This window comes from Oncorhynchus clarkii, chromosome 9, assembly GCF_045791955.1.
Source record: "Oncorhynchus clarkii lewisi isolate Uvic-CL-2024 chromosome 9, UVic_Ocla_1.0, whole genome shotgun sequence".
NCBI classification, from domain to species: domain Eukaryota; kingdom Metazoa; phylum Chordata; class Actinopteri; order Salmoniformes; family Salmonidae; genus Oncorhynchus; species Oncorhynchus clarkii.
In genome coordinates, this window is record NC_092155.1 from 4752494 (window position 1) to 4771824 (window position 19331).

The 19331-nt window shown below is 46.2% G+C and overlaps 3 protein-coding genes across 4 annotated transcripts in view; 1 reads left to right on the plus strand and 2 right to left on the minus strand.

Moving 5' to 3' along the window:
- LOC139415792 (galactose-specific lectin nattectin-like) overlaps positions 1-19331 on the minus strand; it is a 1187935-nt gene that overhangs the window by 449630 nt on the left and 718974 nt on the right. The gene's annotated exons all lie outside the window — the stretch shown is intronic.
- LOC139415779 (mothers against decapentaplegic homolog 1-like) lies at positions 4502-17378 on the minus strand. Its single transcript, XM_071163866.1, has 9 exons — positions 17287-17378; positions 14813-15253; positions 14501-14716; positions 12467-12748; positions 11880-11999; positions 11401-11622; positions 7402-7562; positions 6518-6613; positions 4502-4895 (listed from the first exon to the last, which is right to left on the minus strand). The coding sequence occupies exons 2-9, from the start codon at positions 14994-14996 to the stop codon at positions 4752-4754; spliced, it is 1425 nt and encodes a 474-aa protein (XP_071019967.1). The 5' UTR covers positions 14997-15253; positions 17287-17378; the 3' UTR covers positions 4502-4751.
- The window catches only part of LOC139415780 (OTU deubiquitinase 4), a 44163-nt gene continuing 42828 nt past the window's right edge, over positions 17997-19331 (plus strand). Inside the window, exons 1-2 of the mRNA XM_071163868.1 lie at positions 17997-18545; positions 19069-19152. Of these exons, the coding sequence (XP_071019969.1) occupies positions 18399-18545; positions 19069-19152 (231 nt within the window). The 5' untranslated portion in view covers positions 17997-18398. The remainder of the gene's footprint in view (positions 18546-19068; positions 19153-19331) is intronic.

Here is a 19331-nt window from a genome sequence, read left to right on the forward strand (position 1 = left end):
TTAACTAGCTGGCCTGAATGGAGGGAAGTTCAATATGTAACTAGATGTAGTAGGCTAATGTTAACTAGCTGGCCTGAGAGGAGGGAAGTTCAATATGTAACTAGATGTAGTAGGCTAATGTTAACTAGCCGGCTTGGCGTATCGTTGACCATGAAATGAAGTTACGCTAGCGAGTAAACATTTTATCCAGGTAGCACAACAACAAACTAAAAGCATGTACTGAATGACAGTCAGAGACAGTTTGGACAACTGGCGCGCGCGCACACACACACACACACACACACACACGCACACACATCATATTTAGCTTATATTGATTGGACTAAATCGTTTCTGGTATCTTTTTAGTTGTCACTGTATTAGACTGAGCGGAGGTGATTTGTTGATGTTGAAACTATTGAAGATGAAATGGTGCTGGAATAGTGAAGGCAGCTCCTGTTTTCTTTGCGACTTGCGGTACCTCTCTGCGTTTCTTAATCAATAGTTGTTTTAGTGGTCCGAAAATGTCAGAAACATGACCTTTCTTTTTGCTCTCTGTGATGAAACAAAAAGTAGAATTTATTCTGACACTGTGTCTTCTTATTGTCTCGGCCTCAGGACTACATATCATGGTGTCAAGACACAGGAACTAACAGGTTGAGGGTGTCAAGACACAGGAACTAACAGTTTGAGGGTGTCAAGACACAGGAACTAACAGGTTGAGGGTGTCAAGACACAGGAACTAACATGTTGAGGGCGTCAAGACAGGAACTAACAGTTTGAGGGTGTCAAGACACAGGAACTAACAGTTTGAGGGTGTCAAGACACAGGAACTAACAGGTTGAGGGTGTCAAGACACAGGAACTAACAGGTTGAGGGTGTCAAGACACAGGAACTAACAGGTTGAGGGTGTCAAGACACAGGAACTAACAGGTTGAGGGTGTCAAGACACAGGAACTAACAGGTTGAGGGCGTCAAGACAGGAACTAACAGTTTGAGGGTGTCAAGACACAGGAACTAACAGGTTGAGGGTGTCAAGACACAGGAACTAACAGGTTGAGTGTGTCAAGACACAGGAACTAACAGGTTGAGGGTGTCAAGACACAGGAACTAACAGGTTGAGGGCGTCAAGACAGGAACTAACAGTTTGAGGGTGTCAAGACACAGGAACTAACAGGTTGAGGGTGTCAAGACACAGGAACTAACAGGTTGAGTGTGTCAAGACACAGGAACTAACAGGTTGAGGGTGTCAAGACACAGGAACTAACAGGTTAGAGAGCAAACAACAATCATCACGTACATTGGAATATGGCATTTGGGGGGGGCTTGGCTTCCCCAGTGATTTTACCCTACTGATGTCAAATTAAATCAATTAATTAGGTCCTAATCTATAGATTTCACATGACTGGGAATACTGATATGCATCTGTTGGTCACAGACACCTTTAAAATAAAGGTAGGGGAGTGGATCAGAAAACCAGTCAGTATCTGCTGTGACCATTTGCCTCATGCAGCACGACACATCTCCTTCACATAGAGTTGATCAGGCTGTTGATTGTGGCCTGTGGAATGTTGTCCCACTCCTCTTCAATGGCTCTGCAAAGTTACTGGATGTTGGCAGGAAATGGAACACGCTGTCGTGCACGTCCATCCAGAGCATCCCAAACATGCTCAACGGGTGACATGTCTGGTGAGAATGCAGGCCATTGAAGAACTGGGACTTTTTCAGCTTCCAGGAATCGTGTACAGATCCTAGTGACATGGGGCTGTGCATTATCCTGCTGAAACATGAGGTTGATGGAGGTGGATGAATGGCACAACAATGGGCCTCAGGATCACCAAACGGTATCTCTGTGCATTCAAATTGCCATCTATAAAATTGTGTTCATTGTCCGTAGCTTATGCCTGCCCATACCATAACCCCACCACCACCATGGGGCACTCTGTTCACACCCTGACATCAGCAAACCGCTCACCCACATGACGACTTACACATTGTCTGCTGTCTTCCTGGTAGCTTATGCAACAATGTGGTTGTGCATTAGCCTGCTGAAACATGAGGTAAACTGACCATAGTGTTTATCACTACAGAGTAAACTGACCATAGTGTTTATCACTACAGAGTAAACTGACCATAGTGTTAATCACTACAGAGTAAACTGACCATAGTGTTTATCACTACAGAGTAAACTGACCATAGTGTTAATCACTACAGAGTAAACTGACCATAGTGTTAATCATTACAGAGTAAACTGACCATAGTGTTAATCACTACAGAGTAAACTGACCATAGTGTTAATCACTACAGAGTAAACTGACCATAGTGTTTATCACTACAGAGTAAACTGACCATAGTGTTTATCACTACAGAGTAAACTGACCATAGTGTTTATCACTACAGAGTAAACTGACCATAGTGTTTATCACTACAGAGTAAACTGACCATAGTGTTTATCACTACAGAGTAAACTGACCATAGTGTTTATCACTACAGAGTGAACTGACCATAGTGTTAATCACTACAGAGTAAACTGACCATAGTGTTTATCACTACAGAGTACACAGTGATCCTGGCCGTAGAGACAGTCCTCTCTCTTCAGTCGTCTCTTTATTCACCAGGCAGGAAGAAAACAGACTCCAAACCACATCCAATAAGAAATGCTCGCTTTTATTTCAATTTTAAAATAATAAAACTACAGGTGTTTATGGAACAGACAGCACATCACGGCTGTCTGTAATGGCAGCCCATTTCCTATACAGAGCCCTAAAGGCCAGGGTCTAAAGTAGTGCACTATGTAGGGAATAGGGTGCCATTTGGGATATACATTGACTAGTAGTCGTAGCTGACTAATAAAAACATACAGATACATCTTAATACATCAAAAATATCAAAGTTTCACCTTCTACTATGGCCCCCTATTTCCTAACATCGTGCTCTACCCTGGTCCAAGACACTGCATTATATTAGGGAATATGTAGGGAATAGGGTGCCAGTCCTGGTCTAAAGTAGTGCACTATGTAGGGAATAGGAGGCCCTATAGGTCCTGGTCTAAAGTAGTGCACTATGTAGGGAATAGGGGGCCATTTGGGATACAAACATATACTACTGTAGTGACACAACCAAATGATACCCTTCTTACATTTATAGTCCACTACTATTGACCAGGGTCCATTGGGGTTAAAGTAGTGCACTATAAAAAGGGAACAAGTGTTCCATTTGGGACATAACCTGAATATAAAGATGAATATAAACGCACTGGAAAGGGCCTTTTCTCATTTGGGCAAAAGTCCATCCTCCACCCTCTCTCCTCCGTGACCCAGAAACCAATAGGTAGTCGAGGAGATGGCAATTCGTTAGCAGGCGAAACGGAAGACGGTCCCTCCCCTCCTCGATAGCCACCTCTCATGGAGGACAGTCACGTGTGTCCTACCAAAGTCCTTCACAGAAAGAGTTTTGAAATCAACAACATCCCCTCGCCTTTGAATCAGCTTTTGTTTTGTCACAGGAGAAAAGCATGCATCTGTTTAAAAACAATATACTACTTATAGTTTTATCTAGAACATGTACTTCACAACTAACATCATTTGTTCTGATCACTTGACATGTTTGAATTGGGATCCAAGTCATTTGCCTGATGACATGCGAGTGGACTAGGAGTCTCGTTTCATACAAGCGCATTTTCGTCCCATGTTCCCTCTCCTCGACGCCTCTTGATTACCCTTTGACCTTTTACAAAAGGAGGCGAGAGGACGTAGGAGTTGAGCAAATCCAATTAAGAAAAGATTCCACGATTGTCCTGGCTGGCCAGGCAGTGCTAGCCAATCACAGATTATGTCTCGGTCCTGTTTGAGGCCAGGCAGTGCTAGCCAATCACAGATGTCTCGGTCCCGATTGAGGCCAGGCAGTGCTAGCCGATCACAGATGTCTCGGTCCCGATTGTCCAGCTTGGTCATGGTAAATTAAAATTACCCATATGACATTGTTACATACAAGGATATACCATGAAATATCAGATAATTCACTAACTTTTCAAGGTAGTTTTTATAACGTGGTCCCGTAAAAAAGACCGGTAGCCTTTACTGTGTAGTTTGTTGTTATGTTGGCCAATCAAAGAGGCTCAATGTGACGCAAGTGGAGTGAGTTCACTAATGCAAGATGGAATAACATATGGGAACTCAAAGTTAGCAAAATGGGGTTGGAGTAACCAATAGGTAGGCTGATGTTTTCTCACCTGAATGGGGTTGGGAGTAACCAATAGGTAGGCTGATGTTTTCTCACCTGAATGGGGTTGGGAGTAACCAATAGGTAGGCTGATGTTTTCATCTGAATGGGGTTGGGAGTAACCAATAGGTAGGCTGATGTTTTTCTTATCTGAATGGGGTTGGGAGTAACCAATAGGTAGGCTGATGTTTTCATCTGAATGGGGTTGGAGTAACCAATAGGTAGGCTGATGTTTTCATCTGAATGGGGTTGGAGTAACCAATAGGTAGGCTGATGTTTTCATCTGAATGGGGTTGGAGTAACCAATAGGTAGGCTGATGTTTTCATCTGAATGGGGTTGGGGAGAAATTGCAGCATGTGGCCTCAATTAGCCTAGCTATCCATAGCTGGTTCTCTAGGCTACTCCAGTCAAGACAGATATTGTAATATGGGATGATGAATAACGTTGTGTTGTGTTTTTTCTCTCTCTCTCTCAGCAGATTTGAAAAAATAAAAAAAGAAGTTACAAAAAACAAAATTTGAACATGTGGCGTTTAGAGGCTGTGTGTGTGTTAGGACACGGAGGATATGGCGTTATGGGGAGAGCCCATCTGTGTGAGGACTTTGTCCAGCCACTGTAGAGGGCCGTGCAGGTGCACTTCTATCCAGCAGGGGGTGCTGGTGACGTCCTGGCGGTGGTACTCTGCACCCCAACCCTGGGGGAGGAAGAGGAACACACACGATTAGAGGGTACACTGCACAACACAACTGAAAACTTGCAGGATTGAGCATTCAGAGACAGCAAGACCAGAGAATGGGATGAGCTCGTAGACCACCTGTTAACCCCTGACCCTTCAAATCTAATTGTATTTGTCACGTGCCGAAAACAACGGGTAGAGACTTAACCGTGAAATGCTTATGAGCCCTGAGTAATATAAAATACACAAGAATAGAGCTATATACAGGAAGTACCAGATCAATGTGGAGCTATATACAGGAAGTACCAGATCAATGTGGAACTATATACAGGAAGTACCAGATCAATGTGGAGCTATATACAGGAAGTACCAGATCAATGTGGAACTATATACAGGAAGTACCAGATCAATGTGGAGCTATATACAGGAAGTACCAGATCAATGTGGAACTATATACAGGAAGTACCAGATCAATGTGGAGCTATATACAGGAAGTACCAGATCAATGTGGAGCTATATACAGGAAGTACCAGATCAATGTGGAACTATATACAGGAAGTACCAGATCAATGTGGAGCTATATACAGGAAGTACCAGATCAATGTGGAACTATATACAGGAAGTACCAGATCAATGTGGAACTATATACAGGAAGTACCAGATCAATGTGGAACTATATACAGGAAGTACCAGATCAATGTGGAGCTATATACAGGAAGTACCAGATCAATGTGGAGCTATATACAGGAAGTACCAGATCAATGTGGAGCTATATACAGGAAGTACCAGATCAATGTGGAACTATAGTTGAAGTCTGAAGTTTACATACACCTTAGCCAAATACATTTAAACTCATTTTTTCACAAATCACTGACATTTAATCCTAGTAAAAACATTATGGCGGTTTTGGAGCAGTGGCTTCTTCCTTGCTGAGCTGCCTTTCAGGTTATGTCGATATAGGACTTGTTTTACTGTGGATACAGATACTTTTGTACCTGTTTCCTCCAGCATCTTCACAAGGTACTTTGCTGTTGTTCTGGGATTGATTTGCACTTTTCACACCAAAGTACGTTCATCTCTAGGAGACAGAACGCGACTCCTTCCTGAGTGGTATGATGGCTGCGTGGTCCCATGGTGATTATACTTGCATACTGTTGTTTTTACAGATGAACGTGGTACCTTCAGGCATTTGGAAATTGCTCCCAAGGATGAACCAGACTTGTGGAGGTCTACAATTTTTTTTCTGAGGACTTGGCTGATTTATTTTGATTTTCCCAGGATGTCAAGCAAAGAGGCATTGAGTTTGAAGGTACACCTCCAATTGACTCAGGTGATGTCAATTAGCCTATCAGAAGCTTCTAAAGCCATGACATCATTTTCTGGAATTTTCCAAGCTGTTTAAAGGCACAGTCAACTTAGTGTATGTAAACTTCTGACCCACTGGAATTGTGCTACAGTGTGTGTGAAAGTGTGTGTGTGATATGTGAAATCATCGGTCTGTAAACAATTGTTGGAAAAAATGACTTGTGTCATGCACAAAGTAGATGTCCTAACCGACTTGCCAAAACTATAGTTTGTTAACAAGAAATTTGTGGAGTGATTGAAAAACAAATTGACCCCTCCCCTGACCCCATGTTTACCTTGACGAAGCTCATGCGTATGGTACACATCTTGGTGAGCTCGTAAACAGCCTCAAAGCCGTGGTTCACTGACTGGGCCAGTAGCTGGGCAAATTCCTGGTGAAGAACAATAGAAGTTTACATTCCAATTGTACAAGGTAGAAATGTGTCTTCTGCCTTATACTATATAAAGTATATATACACACATTACCATTATTATATATAAATACAGTACCAGTCAAAAGTTTGAACACACCTACTCATTCCAGGGTTCTAGAACACCTACTCATTCCAGGGTTCTAGAACACCTACTCATTCCAGGGTTCTAGAACACCTACTCATTCCAGGGTTCTAGAACACCTACTCATTCCAGGGTTCTAGAACACCTACTCATTCCAGGGTTCTAGAACACCTACTCATTCCAGGGGTTTTCTTTATTTTTTACTATTTTCTACATTGTAGAAATAATAGTGAAGACATCAACACTATGAAATAACACATATGGAATCATGTAGTAACCAAAAAATATTTGAGATTCTTCAAAGTAGCCACCCTTTCTTTGCCTTGATGACAGCTTTGCACACTCTTTACATTCTCTCAACCAGCGTCATGTGGTAGTCAAAAGAAAATAAAATATTTGATTTGTTTTACACTTTTTTTTGGTTACTACATGATTCCATATGTTTTATTTCATAGTTGTGATGTCTTCACTATTATTCTACAATGTAGAAAATAGTAAAAAAATAAAGAATAACCCTGGAACGTTCTAAAACGATTGACCAGTGGGGTTTATAATTATATTATATTCTCCTCTGAAAGACAGAGAGGTAGAATTGGAACCTTCCGGTCGTTGTGTGTGTGTGTGTGTGTGTGTGTGTGTGTGTGTGTGTGACCTGTCTACCTACCTGGTTGTTAAAGATCTTCAGACTGCAGCCACTAGGGATCTTACACACCGTGGTGGGGTGGAAACCATGATGATAGTTACAGTTACGACTCTGAACGAAGATACTGGTGTCACTCAAACACTCTGCATACACCTCACCTCCTACGTAGTAGAGATGGACACCTGGGGAGAGGAGGAGGTTAGGACTCTGAACGAAGATACTGGTGTCACTCAGACACTCTGCATACACCTCACCTCCTACGTAGTAGAGGTGGACACCTGGGGAGAGGAGGAGGTTAGGACTCTGAACGAAGATACTGGTGTCACTCAGACACTCTGCATACACCTCACCTCCTACGTAGTAGAGGTGGACACCTGGGGAGAGGAGGAGGTTAGGACTCTGAACGAAGATACTGGTGTCACTCAGACACTCTGCATACACCTCACCTCCTACGTAGTAGAGGTGGACACCTGGGGAGAGGAGGAGGTTAGGACTCTGAACGAAGATACTGGTGTCACTCAGACACTCTGCATACACCTCACCTCCTACGTAGTAGAGATGGACACCTGGGGAGAGGAGGAGGTTAGGACTCTGAACGAAGATACTGGTGTCACTCAGACACTCTGCATACACCTCACCTCCTACGTAGTAGAGGTGGACACCTGGGGAGTGGTTGGTTGGAGTCAATGCAGCTACAGTAAACTCCTCCACAGAGACGTGAGAGACTGATCCACAACTACAGGAAGTGTTTGGTTGGTCCACAACTACAGGAAGTGTTTGGTTGCAGTCATTGCTGCTACAGTAAACTCGTCCATAGAGACGTGAGAGACTGATCCACAACTACAGGAAGTGTTTGGTTGGTCCACAACTACAGGAAGTGTTTGGTTGCAGTCATTGCTGCTACAGTAAACTCGTCCATAGAGACGTGAGAGACTGATCCACAACTACAGGAAGTGGTTGGTTGGTCCACAACTACAGGAAGTGGTTGGTTGGAGTCATTGCTGCTACAGTAAACTCGTCCATAGAGACGTGAGAGACTGATCCACAACTACAGGAAGTGTTTGGTTGCAGTCATTGCTGCTACAGTAAACTCGTCCATAGAGACGTGAGAGACTGGTCCACAACTACAGGAAGTGTTTGGTTGGTCCACAACTACAGGAAGTGGTTGGTTGGAGTCATTGCTGCTACAGTAAACTCGTCCATAGAGACGTGAGAGACTGATCCACAACTACAGGAAGTGTTTGGTTGCAGTCATTGCTGCTACAGTAAACTCGTCCATAGAGACGTGAGAGACTGATCCACAACTACAGGAAGTGTTTGGTTGCAGTCATTGCTGCTACAGGAAGTGTTTGGTTGGAGTCATGGCTGCTACAGGAAGTGTTTGGTTGGAGTTATGGCTGCTACAGGAAGTGTTTGGTTGGAGTCATGGCTGCTACAGGAAGTGTTTGGTTGGAGTCATGGCTGCTACAGGAAGTGGTTGGTTGGAGTCATGGCTGCTACAGGAAGTGTTTGGTTGGAGTCATGGCAGCTACAGGAAGTGTTTGGTTGGAGTCATGGCTGCTACAGGAAGTGGTTGGTTGCAGTCATGGCAGCTACAGGAAGTGGTTGGTTGCAGTCATGGCAGCTACAGGAAGTGGTTGGTTGCAGTCATGGCAGCTACAGGAAGTGGTTGGTTGCAGTCATGGCAGCTACAGGAAGTGGTTGGTTGGAGTCATGGCTGCTACAGGAAGTGGTTGGTTGGAGTCATGGCAGCTACAGGAAGTGTTTGGTTGGAGTCATGGCTGCTACAGGAAGTGGTTGGTTGGAGTCATGGCAGCTACAGGAAGTGGTTGGTTGGAGTGATGGCAGCTACAGGAAGTGGTTGGTTGGAGTCATTCAGCTACAGGAAGTGGTTGGTTGGAGTCATGGCAGCTACAGGAAGTGGCACAACCAGTTGAGTGTAAAGAGGAAAAGGGGAATTGGGTTTTGCAGAACTTTGTTCATTAAATAAAGTATCAATTTTATTTTTGTTATTTGTAAAGTCAAGTTCCCTTGATCTAATATTAGGTTTTGGTTGAAGATCTGATAACATTTTGTATCAAAAATATTCAGAAATAGAGAAAATCTGAAAGTGGGGGGAAATACTTTTCCACAGCAATGTATTTTACACCCCTGAGTCAATACGTGTTAGAAAGCTATTACAGATGTGCCTTTCTGGGTAAGGCTCTAAGAGCTGTGAGCCTTTCTGGGTAAGTCTCTAAGAGCTGTGAGCCTTTCTGGGTAAGTCTCTAAGAGCTGTGAGTCTTTCTGGGTAAGTCTCTAAGAGCTGTGAGTCTTTCTGGGTAAGTCTCTAAGAGCTGTGAGCCTTTCTGGGTAAGGCTGTGAGTCTGGGTAGAGCTGGGTACAGCTGTGAGTCTTTCTGGGTAAGGCTGTGAGTCTGGGTAGAGCTGGGTACAGCTGTGAGCCTTTCTGGGTAAGTCTCTAAGAGCTGTGAGCCTTTCTGGGTAAGTCTCTAAGAGCTGTGAGCCTTTCTGGGTAAGTCTCTAAGAGCTGTGAGCCTTTCTGGGTAAGTCTCTAAGAGCTGTGAGCCTTTCTGGGTAAGTCTCTAAGAGCTGTGAGCCTTTCTGGGTAAGTCTCTAAGAGCTGTGAGCCTTTCTGGGTAAGGCTGTGAGTCTGGGTAGAGCTGGGTACAGCTGTGAGTCTTTCTGGGTAAGGCTGTGAGTCTGGGTAGAGCTGGGTACAGCTGTGAGTCTTTCTGGGTAAGTCTCTAAGAGCTGTGAGTCTTTCTGGGTAAGGCTGTGAGTCTGGGTAGAGCTGGGTACAGCTGTGAGTCTTTCTGGGAAAGTCTCTAAGAGCTGTGAGTCTTTCTGGGTAAGTCTCTAAGAGCTGTGAGCCTTTCTGGGTAAGTCTCTAAGAGCTGTGAGCCTTTCTGGGTAAGGCTGTGAGTCTGGGTAGAGCTGGGTACAGCTGTGAGTCTTTCTGGGTAAGGCTGTGAGTCTTTCTGGGTAAGGCTGTGAGTCTGGGTAGAGCTGGGTACAGCTGTGAGTCTTTCTGGGTAAGTCTCTAAGAGCTGTGAGCCTTTCTGGGTAAGGCTGTGAGTCTGGGTAGAGCTGGGTACAGCTGTGAGTCTTTCTGGGTAAGGCTGTGAGTCTTTCTGGGTAAGGCTGTGAGTCTGGGTAGAGCTGGGTACAGCTGTGAGTCTTTCTGGGTAAGTCTCTAAGAGCTGTGAGTCTTTCTGGGTAAGGCTGTGAGTCTTTCTGGGTAAGGCTGTGAGTCTGGGTAGAGCTGGGTACAGCTGTGAGTCTCTGGGTAAGTCTCTAAGAGCTGTGAGTCTTTCTGGGTAAGTCTCTAAGAGCTGTGAGTCTTTCTGGGTAAGTCTCCAAGAGCTGTGAGTCTTTCTGGGTAAGTCTCTAAGAGCTGTGAGTCTTTCTGGGTAAGTCTCTAAGAGCTGTGAGTCTTTCTGGGTCAGTCTAACAGCTGTGAGTCTTTCTGATTCAGTCTCTAACAGCTGGATTGTACAATATTTGCCCATTATTCTTTTCAAAAACTCTGTCAAATTGGTTGTTGATCGTTGCTAGACAACCATTTTCAAATCTTGCCATAGATTTTCAAGCAGATTTATGTCAAAGCTGTAACTCGGCTACTCAGGAACATTCACAGTCTTCTTGGTTTGCAACTACCGTGTAGATGTGGCCTTGTGTTTCAGGTTATTGTCCTGCTGAAATGTGAATTCATCTCCCAGTGTCTGTTGGAAAGCAGACTGAACCAGGTTTTCCTCTAGGATTTAGCCCGGAGGAAAATAACAAAATGGAGCCCTGACCTGAAACCCATCGAACACCTTTAGGATGAATTGGGACGCCGACTGCGAGCCAGGCCTAATCACCCCCAACGTCAGTGCCTGACCTCACTAAGGCTCTTGTGGCTGAATGGAAACATGTCCCCCCCCCCACAGCAACGTTCCAACATCTAGTGGAAGGGTCTTCCCTGTTGCCATAGCCACAGTCTCACCAATATTTGTAAAGCTAAACTCTCAAGTCTCACCTTTGCCGATGTGCCTGCGTGTGTTCTCTATGGTCGAGTTGCGGTTGACGTTAGACAGCAGGCCGAGGCAGAAGCGGTTGCGGTTATTGGAAGGGTCGGTGAAGCCGTCGACCAGAACACTGGAGTCTGACGCCAGGTACGCCTCACCCACGCGGTTATTCAGCTCATAGTACACTATAGAACACCAGTGTTTTGGTTCCTCGTAGGCTACTGGCTGAACATCTAGAGAGAGAGACAGACAGAGAGGAGGTTATTCAGCTCATAGTACACTATAGAACACCAGTGTTTTGGTTCCGCATAGGCTACTGGCTGAACATCTAGAGAGACAGAGACAGACAGAGAGGAGGTTATTCAGAGACATCTAGAGAGAGGAGGAAGGAGAGAGGGAGAGAGAAGAGAGGGATAGAGAGAGAGAGAGAGAAGAGAGGCAGGAAGAGCGGATATTAATGTCTATGGGCATACTGCGTTTCTGTGGTTACCTGGCCTGTTGTTGGTATCCAGGCCGGTTGGCATGGCGAGGAGGTTGGTTTCCATTGGCTGGGAGCAGTCCTGAATCAGATAATCATCTGGAGGCATGTAGGCTGGGGGCGGGGTGTCAGCTGTGTTACAACACACCATTTATTAGCCAACACAACAACCTACGGCATAGAAAACTAATTCAACACAGCTGTATAGAGTAAGACGCTCCAGGTAAGCTGTAGAGAGGAGAGGAGAGAGAGGGAGGAAAGAGGAGAGAGGGGGGGAGGAAAGAGAGGAGAGAGGGGGAGGAAGGAGAGGAGAGAGGGGGAGGAAAGAGAGGAGAGAGGGGGAGGAAAGAGGGAGAAAAGGAGAGAGAGACGGAGAAAAGAGAGGCGAGAGCGGGAGGAAAGAGAGGAGAGAGGGGGGGAAAGAGAGGGAGGAAAGAGAGGAGAGGGGGAGGAAAGAGGAGAGAGAGGAGAGAGAGGAGAGAGAGGAAGAAAAGAGAGGAGGGGGGGGGGTGAAGAGAGGAGAGAGGGGGAGGAAAGAAAGGAGAGAGGGGGAGGAAAGAGAGGGCTCCAGAGGTGAGCCAGCTCGGGACCAGTCTTACCCGGGACATGGAAGGGGCTGTCTGGGTCAGAGCTAAGTGGGGAGTGGGGGAACGCGGAGATACTGCTGGACCCACTGCCGGGCGAACTGGGGAAGCTGTTGCCAGGGGAACAAGGGAACGCCAACCCTCCGTTGCCGCCCCCGCCTGGAGGGAAGGATTCTGGGAAAGTGGCGTTGTGGGGCATGAGAGGCTCGTTCTGGTCGATGGCGCCATGGTAACGGGGCTGCATCCCCGGCCTCGCTGTGAGGTCACTGTTCCTAGGGACCAGGACAGGGGGCAGCACTGAGGAGGGGGGAGAGAGAGGGGGAGGAGGAAGGTGTCAGTCCCTTATCAATAAGGCAAGCTGGCTCTATTTCCATACAGCTAAAACCTTGTAGAGGTCAATTTCAGATAGTATACTTGTTATTATAAACTGGGCTGTTCGAGCTCTGAATGCTGATTGGCTGAAAGCGGTGGTATATCAGACCGTATACCACGGGGTATGACAAAAACATTAATTTTTACTGCTCTAATTATGTTGGTAACTCATTTATAATAGCAATAAGGCACCTCGGGGGTTTGTGGCATGTGGCCAATATACCACGGCTAAGGGTTGTGTCCAGGCACTCTGAGTTGCATCGTGGGTAAGAACAGCCCTTAGCCGTGGTACATTGTATATACACAAAAGTATGTGGACACCGCTTCAAATTAGTGGCTTTGGCTATTTCAGCCACACTCGTTGCTGACATGCAATCTCCATAGACACACATTGGCAGTAGAATGGCCTTACTGAAGAGCTCAGTGACTTATAACGTGGCACTGTCTTAGGATGCCACCTTTACAACAAGTCAGTTCGTCAAATTTCTGCCCTGCTAGAGCCGACCCCGGTCAACTGTAAGTGCTGTTATTTTGAAGTGGAAATGTCTAGGAGCAACAACGGCTCAGCTGAGAAGTGGTAGGCAACAGAAGCTCACAGAACGGGACCGCAGAGTGCTGAAGCGTATAAATATCTTCTGTCCTCGGTTGCAACCCTCACTACCGAGTTCCAAACTGCCTCTGGACGTCAGCACAAGAACTGTTCGTCAGGAACTTCATGAAATGGGTTTCCATGGCCGAGCAGCCGCACACAAGCCTAAGATCACCATGTGCAATGCCAAGCGTTGGCTGGAGTGGTGTAAAGCTCATCGCCATTGGACTCTGGAGCAGTTCTCTGGAGTGATCGATCACACTTCACCATCTGGCAGTCCGGCGGACTAATCTGGGTTTGGGGGATGCCAGGAGAACGCTACCTGCCCCAAATACATAGTGGCAACTGTAAAGTTTGGTGGAGGAGGAAACTTTATAGATGGCATTTTTCATTGGGGCAGGTAGCGTTCTCCTGGCATCCGCTGGGTCCCTTTCCTGTTTCAGCATGACAATGCCCCCGTGCACAAGGAGAGGTCCACACACTTTCGTCAATTTAGTGGCCATTTACCCCCTCCGGGCCATATACCACCACACCCCCTCCGGGCCATATACCACCACACCCCCTCCGGGCCATATACCACCACACCCCCTCCGGGCCATATACCACCACACCCCCTCCGGGCCATACACCACCACACCCCCTCCGGGCCATACACCACCACACCCCCTCCGGGCCATACACCACCACACCCCCTCCGGCCTTATACTTACTAGGGCTGTCCAATTTCTAGTTGTGGTAGGGGGTCAGTGTATACTCAATAGGGGTCAGTGTAACCTCACTAGGGGGTCAGTGTAACTTCACTAGGGGGTCAGTGTAACCTCACTAGGGGGTCAGTGTAACCTCACTAGGGGGGCAGTGTAACCTCACTAGGGGGGCAGTGTAACCTCACTAGGGGGGGCAGTGTAACCTCACTAGGGGGGGCAGTGTAACCTCACTAGGGGGGGCAGTGTAACCTCACTAGGGGGGGCAGTGTAACCTCACTAGGGGGCAGTGTAACCTCACTAGGGGGCAGTGTAACCTCACTAGGGGGCAGTGTAACCTCACTAGGGGGTCAGTGTATACTCACTAGGGGGTCAGTGTATACTCACTAGGACTGTCCACTCTCTTATAGTGGTAGGGGTTGATACAGACATCTTTGTGTTTGGCTATGAAGGGGAATTGGCAGCACTCCAAGGCCTTGAGTTCGTGATGAGACTGTAGGTCAGGCCACCTCCACACTCTGCAGTAGATGACGTGGGGGAGACCTTTACGATGGGATACCTGGAGACGACCGTCCAACGACCGAGGGATGGTCACACACTTACCTGGTGGGAGAGGGGAGAGGATTTAGACACACACACACACACACACACACACACACACACACACACACACACACACACACACACTAGACCACTCACTGGGCTGTCCGGGACAGCTGAGAGCCTTCTCCAGCTCCTCCATCGTTCCCTTCCTCTTCTTCAGTTTCTTCACTAGGGCGTCCACTGCCTTCTCCGCCCACTTCTCCTCCTCATCCCCCTGTTTCCATCCCAGCAGCCTCTTCACCGCCGGGCTGGTGAAGGAGAATAGCGACGTCACGTTCATCTTGATGACGACGTAGGGAAGGACTGGGTCCTCTGGGAGAATATCCTCAAATACAGTACAGTCACACACGGGTACTCAGTATCTCCCTCTGTCACATACAGATGCACACTAAGTAGTGTGGAGAGGATCACACTCTGTGTTGTTGTACCCTAGCTAGCCACTGGCCTGTAGAGTGTTACTGCACGGAGGGATCTAGGTTGGCCAGTTGTGTTGGGCAGTCGTAGGACCAGGTCAGGCTGTCACGCCTTACAGCACACCTGAGAGAGAGAGAGAGACAGACAGTACACCTGAGAACAAGAGACAGACAGTACGACAAGCAGCACACCTGAGACAGAGAAACAGTACAACTGATAGAGACAGACAGCACACCTGAGAAAGAGAGACAGGCAGCGCACCAGAGAGAGAGACAGGCAGCGCACCAGAGAGAGAGAAAGAGAGAGACAGGCAGCGCACCAGAGAGAAAGAGAGACAGGCAGCGCACCAGAGAGAGCGAGCGAGACAGGCAGCGCACCAGAGAGAGAGAGAGAGACAGGCAGCGCACCAGAGAGAGAGAGAGAGACAGGCAGCGCACCAGAGAGAGAGAGAGACAGGCAGCGCACCAGAGAGAGAGAGAGACAGGCAGCGCACCAGAGAGAGAGAGAGACAGGCAGCGCACCAGAGAGAGAGAGAGACAGGCAGCGCACCAGAGAGAGAGAGAGACAGGCAGCGCACCTGAGAGAGAGAGAGACAGGCAGCGCACCTGAGAGAGAGACAGGCAGCGCACCTGAGAGAGAGACAGGCAGCGCACCTGAGAGAGAGACAGGCAGCGCACCTGAGAGAGAGACAGGCAGCGCACCTGAGAGAGAGAGACAGGCAGCGCACCTGAGAGAGAGAGACAGGCAGCGCACCTGAGAGAGAGAGACAGGCAGCGCACCTGAGAGAGAGAGACAGGCAGCGCACCTGAGAGAGAGAGACAGGCAGCGCACCTGAGAGAGAGAGACAGGCAGCGCACCTGAGAGAGAGAGACAGGCAGCGCACCTGAGAGAGAGAGACAGGCAGCGCACCTGAGAGAGAGAGACAGGCAGCGCACCTGAGAGAGAGACAGGCAGCGCACCTGAGAGAGAGACAGGCAGCGCACCTGAGAGAGAGAGACAGGCAGCGCACCTGAGAGAGAGAGACAGGCAGCGCACCTGAGAGAGAGACAGGCAGCGCACCTGAGAGAGAGACAGGCAGCGCACCTGAGAGAGAGACAGGCAGCGCACCTGAGAGAGAGAGACAGGCAGCGCACCTGAGAGAGAGAGACAGGCAGCGCACCTGAGAGAGAGAGACAGGCAGCACACCTGAGAGAGAGACAGGCAGCGCACCTGAGAGAGAGACAGGCAGCGCACCTGAGAGAGAGAGACAGGCAGCGCACCTGAGAGAGAGACAGGCAGCGCACCTGAGAGAGAGACAGACAGACAATTCGGTCAGAATTGGACAGAGAGCACAGCAGCTTAACTCTCCAACTAACCCGCCCTAGATCTGAAAGAATCAGCTAGCTGTAAACTATCCTTCTCATTTCACTGTCTGGCCTGCCTGATGCGCCATCCTACCACCACTACCCCATAAGATACAACACATTTCCCTGCTTCTATCTGCAGGATAGACAGCTGAAGAAAAAAAATCAATGTGTCGAGGCACGGACGGCCATGGCGCGGTTTAATTGGGAGATGGAGATGTGGAGGGTCAGGAGAGAGAGAGAGTGTTAGGTTGCAACAGCAACCCTGCCTTTGCCGAACGAACGAAGCTACATTGTTTATGACCGACCAGGAGACAGGCCTGTAAGCTTGCCCGGTCTGAGAGCACTTTCAACCGACCTGGGCTTCAGACAGAGACGGCCTGTCAGTCACTCCAGTGGCGGTACATGTGATTCAATCAAATGTATTTTGATGTGATAATTGCTACAAGGAGAAATCATAACGACAACAAAAAATCCGTTTCTAACTACATCCGACTGTTATTTCTACAGGGAGAGAAAACGGGGTCTTAAAAATAATAACGTTCATCGTTTAACCGATTCTAAACGGATAAACTATTAACTTAACTAAATAAAAAAAACGGTTTATGATCAGATAGGCCTACATGCTTTGGGGATAAGTCTTGTCTGGATGAGAACGACAATAGAGCGAAAAGTTGGACGACTCTGGAATCGTAAAATAAACTCTTACTCTAGTTTGAGCTTCGAACAAACGATTTAAACAAACAATTTATTCGGAAAAACATAGGACTGTTGTTTATTTTGTATTTAAATTATAGGAAGCATTTACATTACCGTGTTTTAAACAGACGTTATTTTTTTGTTTTAAAGCGCTCCAGAACAACACCGGACTCCTCGCCTCCCGCTTGCCGGACTCTAGCGTCACATTTAAGGCAGAACCACTGGCAAAACGCCCTCCCTGGGACAGCACCGCGTAGGAGGAGGGGCAAAAACAAATTAGAAACCATGACACGACATATACATTATATATAAGGTTATATTATTGGGTTATCGTGTAAGGTTTTCCATTCTCTCTGACATCTACAAAAAAATATATATTTGTATAATCTATAAATAACAACATATAAGCATAATATTATAAAAAATAACATGTAAAAAATATATATATGTATATATATATATATATAACCAAAGGATAGTTTCCACCGATCTCCTCTGGTAACAACTCCTATTGAGAATGTGTTAAATGGAGGAAGATAAAATATATATATATATATATATATATATATGATTCATTAAGTAGTTTGCTAGTGTTGAGAGATAATTCACCATCAAATCACAAACAACCTTACAAATCAAATATGTATTTCATGTTTCTAGACCTTTTAATTTTTAATTTAATTTTATTACTTTCGTTACAGTTTGTTTGGAAAAGAGAAGAGAATCTGCGTGGGGGGCAAGTTGGTTAATGTAGTTCTCTTGGCACTCTGCTCCTGCGCACAGGAAGGGCGTGTTGCCTACAACTCCCAGCGGCCAGTCGAGTTACCAAACTTCAGTGGAGAGTAAAACAGCGAGGAGACAACCGTGGACTAAAACGAGAAGCTATTTGTTTCGTTATTTTTGTTGTTGTTGGTGAATACATGTTAGCTATGTCATCTATGTAATTGTACACGATAGCGAGTTAATATAACACACGGTATATTTAGTCTTTAATTGACAGTCTAGAAAAAATAAAATAATGAGACTATAAAGGAATGTTTTGGTGAAAACGAAAGCTTGACGCTTCCACCGAAACAAAACAGCAGTCATTATATATACAGTTTCCTGGTATTCATTGCACAGCCTGAATGGAAAACGTTTTATATTGTTAGTTAACCCGAAAGCTAACTAACTCTTTAGTGTCTCTAGTGAGACTATCAAGACTCGACAGCATCGATAAACCAACTATGGACGGATGTCAACCAAACATGCGGCAAAATAACAACGAAAAAAGTGTGGAAAAATGTATGGACGAATACCTGAAATCCATCGGCTTTCACCGGAAGAAAATAGCCAAAGACGGGTCGTGTTTATTTCGGGCTGTAGCTGAACAGGTAAAGTCCAAGTTGAACGTTATTCACATGACAAATCAAAGAACAACAAAATATCACAGACGGTTCTTTGTAATAAAAAAAAAATAAGCTTTTTAATAAAGTTAACTTGTTTAGCTTCGTAGACATTTCCGAGAGGAAAGTCCTCAACAGTGTTTCACACACACACCCTCTCTCTTTCTTTCCATACACGTGTTTTTAATCGATGCTGTTTTTTCACCTACTCATCCTCACGTTAAAGTCCAAACAAACAGCATTTATATATTGCAAACATTTTTAACTTGAATCTCAACTAATACGAACAATGGCAACTTTATTTATTTTGTATTACTTTCAGGGAGACTTGGTCCAGGATAATTTAGTCAAGTTGTGTTTTTAGCGAGATGGTTAGTTAGCTAAGGTAGCAAGCAATCACTGTGTTGGTCCAGTCTTATGTTAGCCTGCTAGCTAGTTTGTCAAGACTGAAGTTTACTAGCTACTTTAGTGCACTATTTTTGACTGGGTTTTCGTGTGTGGTGTTTCTCAGGTGTTACACTGTCAAAGCCTCCATACCAAAGTCCGTGCCACCTGTGTGCAGTATCTAAAGAAGAACAAGGAGAACTATGCAGCGGTAGGAAGCTAGTTAATAGGAAGGCCTCAACCAAGTTACCACTTGAACCAACTGCGTTATATTATATTGGCTAGAAGTGTCTCTCTGTGTGTCTCTCTCTCTGTATGTCTGTCTCTCTCTCTCATCTCCCTCTCTCTCATCTGTCTGTCTGTCTCTCTCTCATCTGTCTCTCTCTCTCT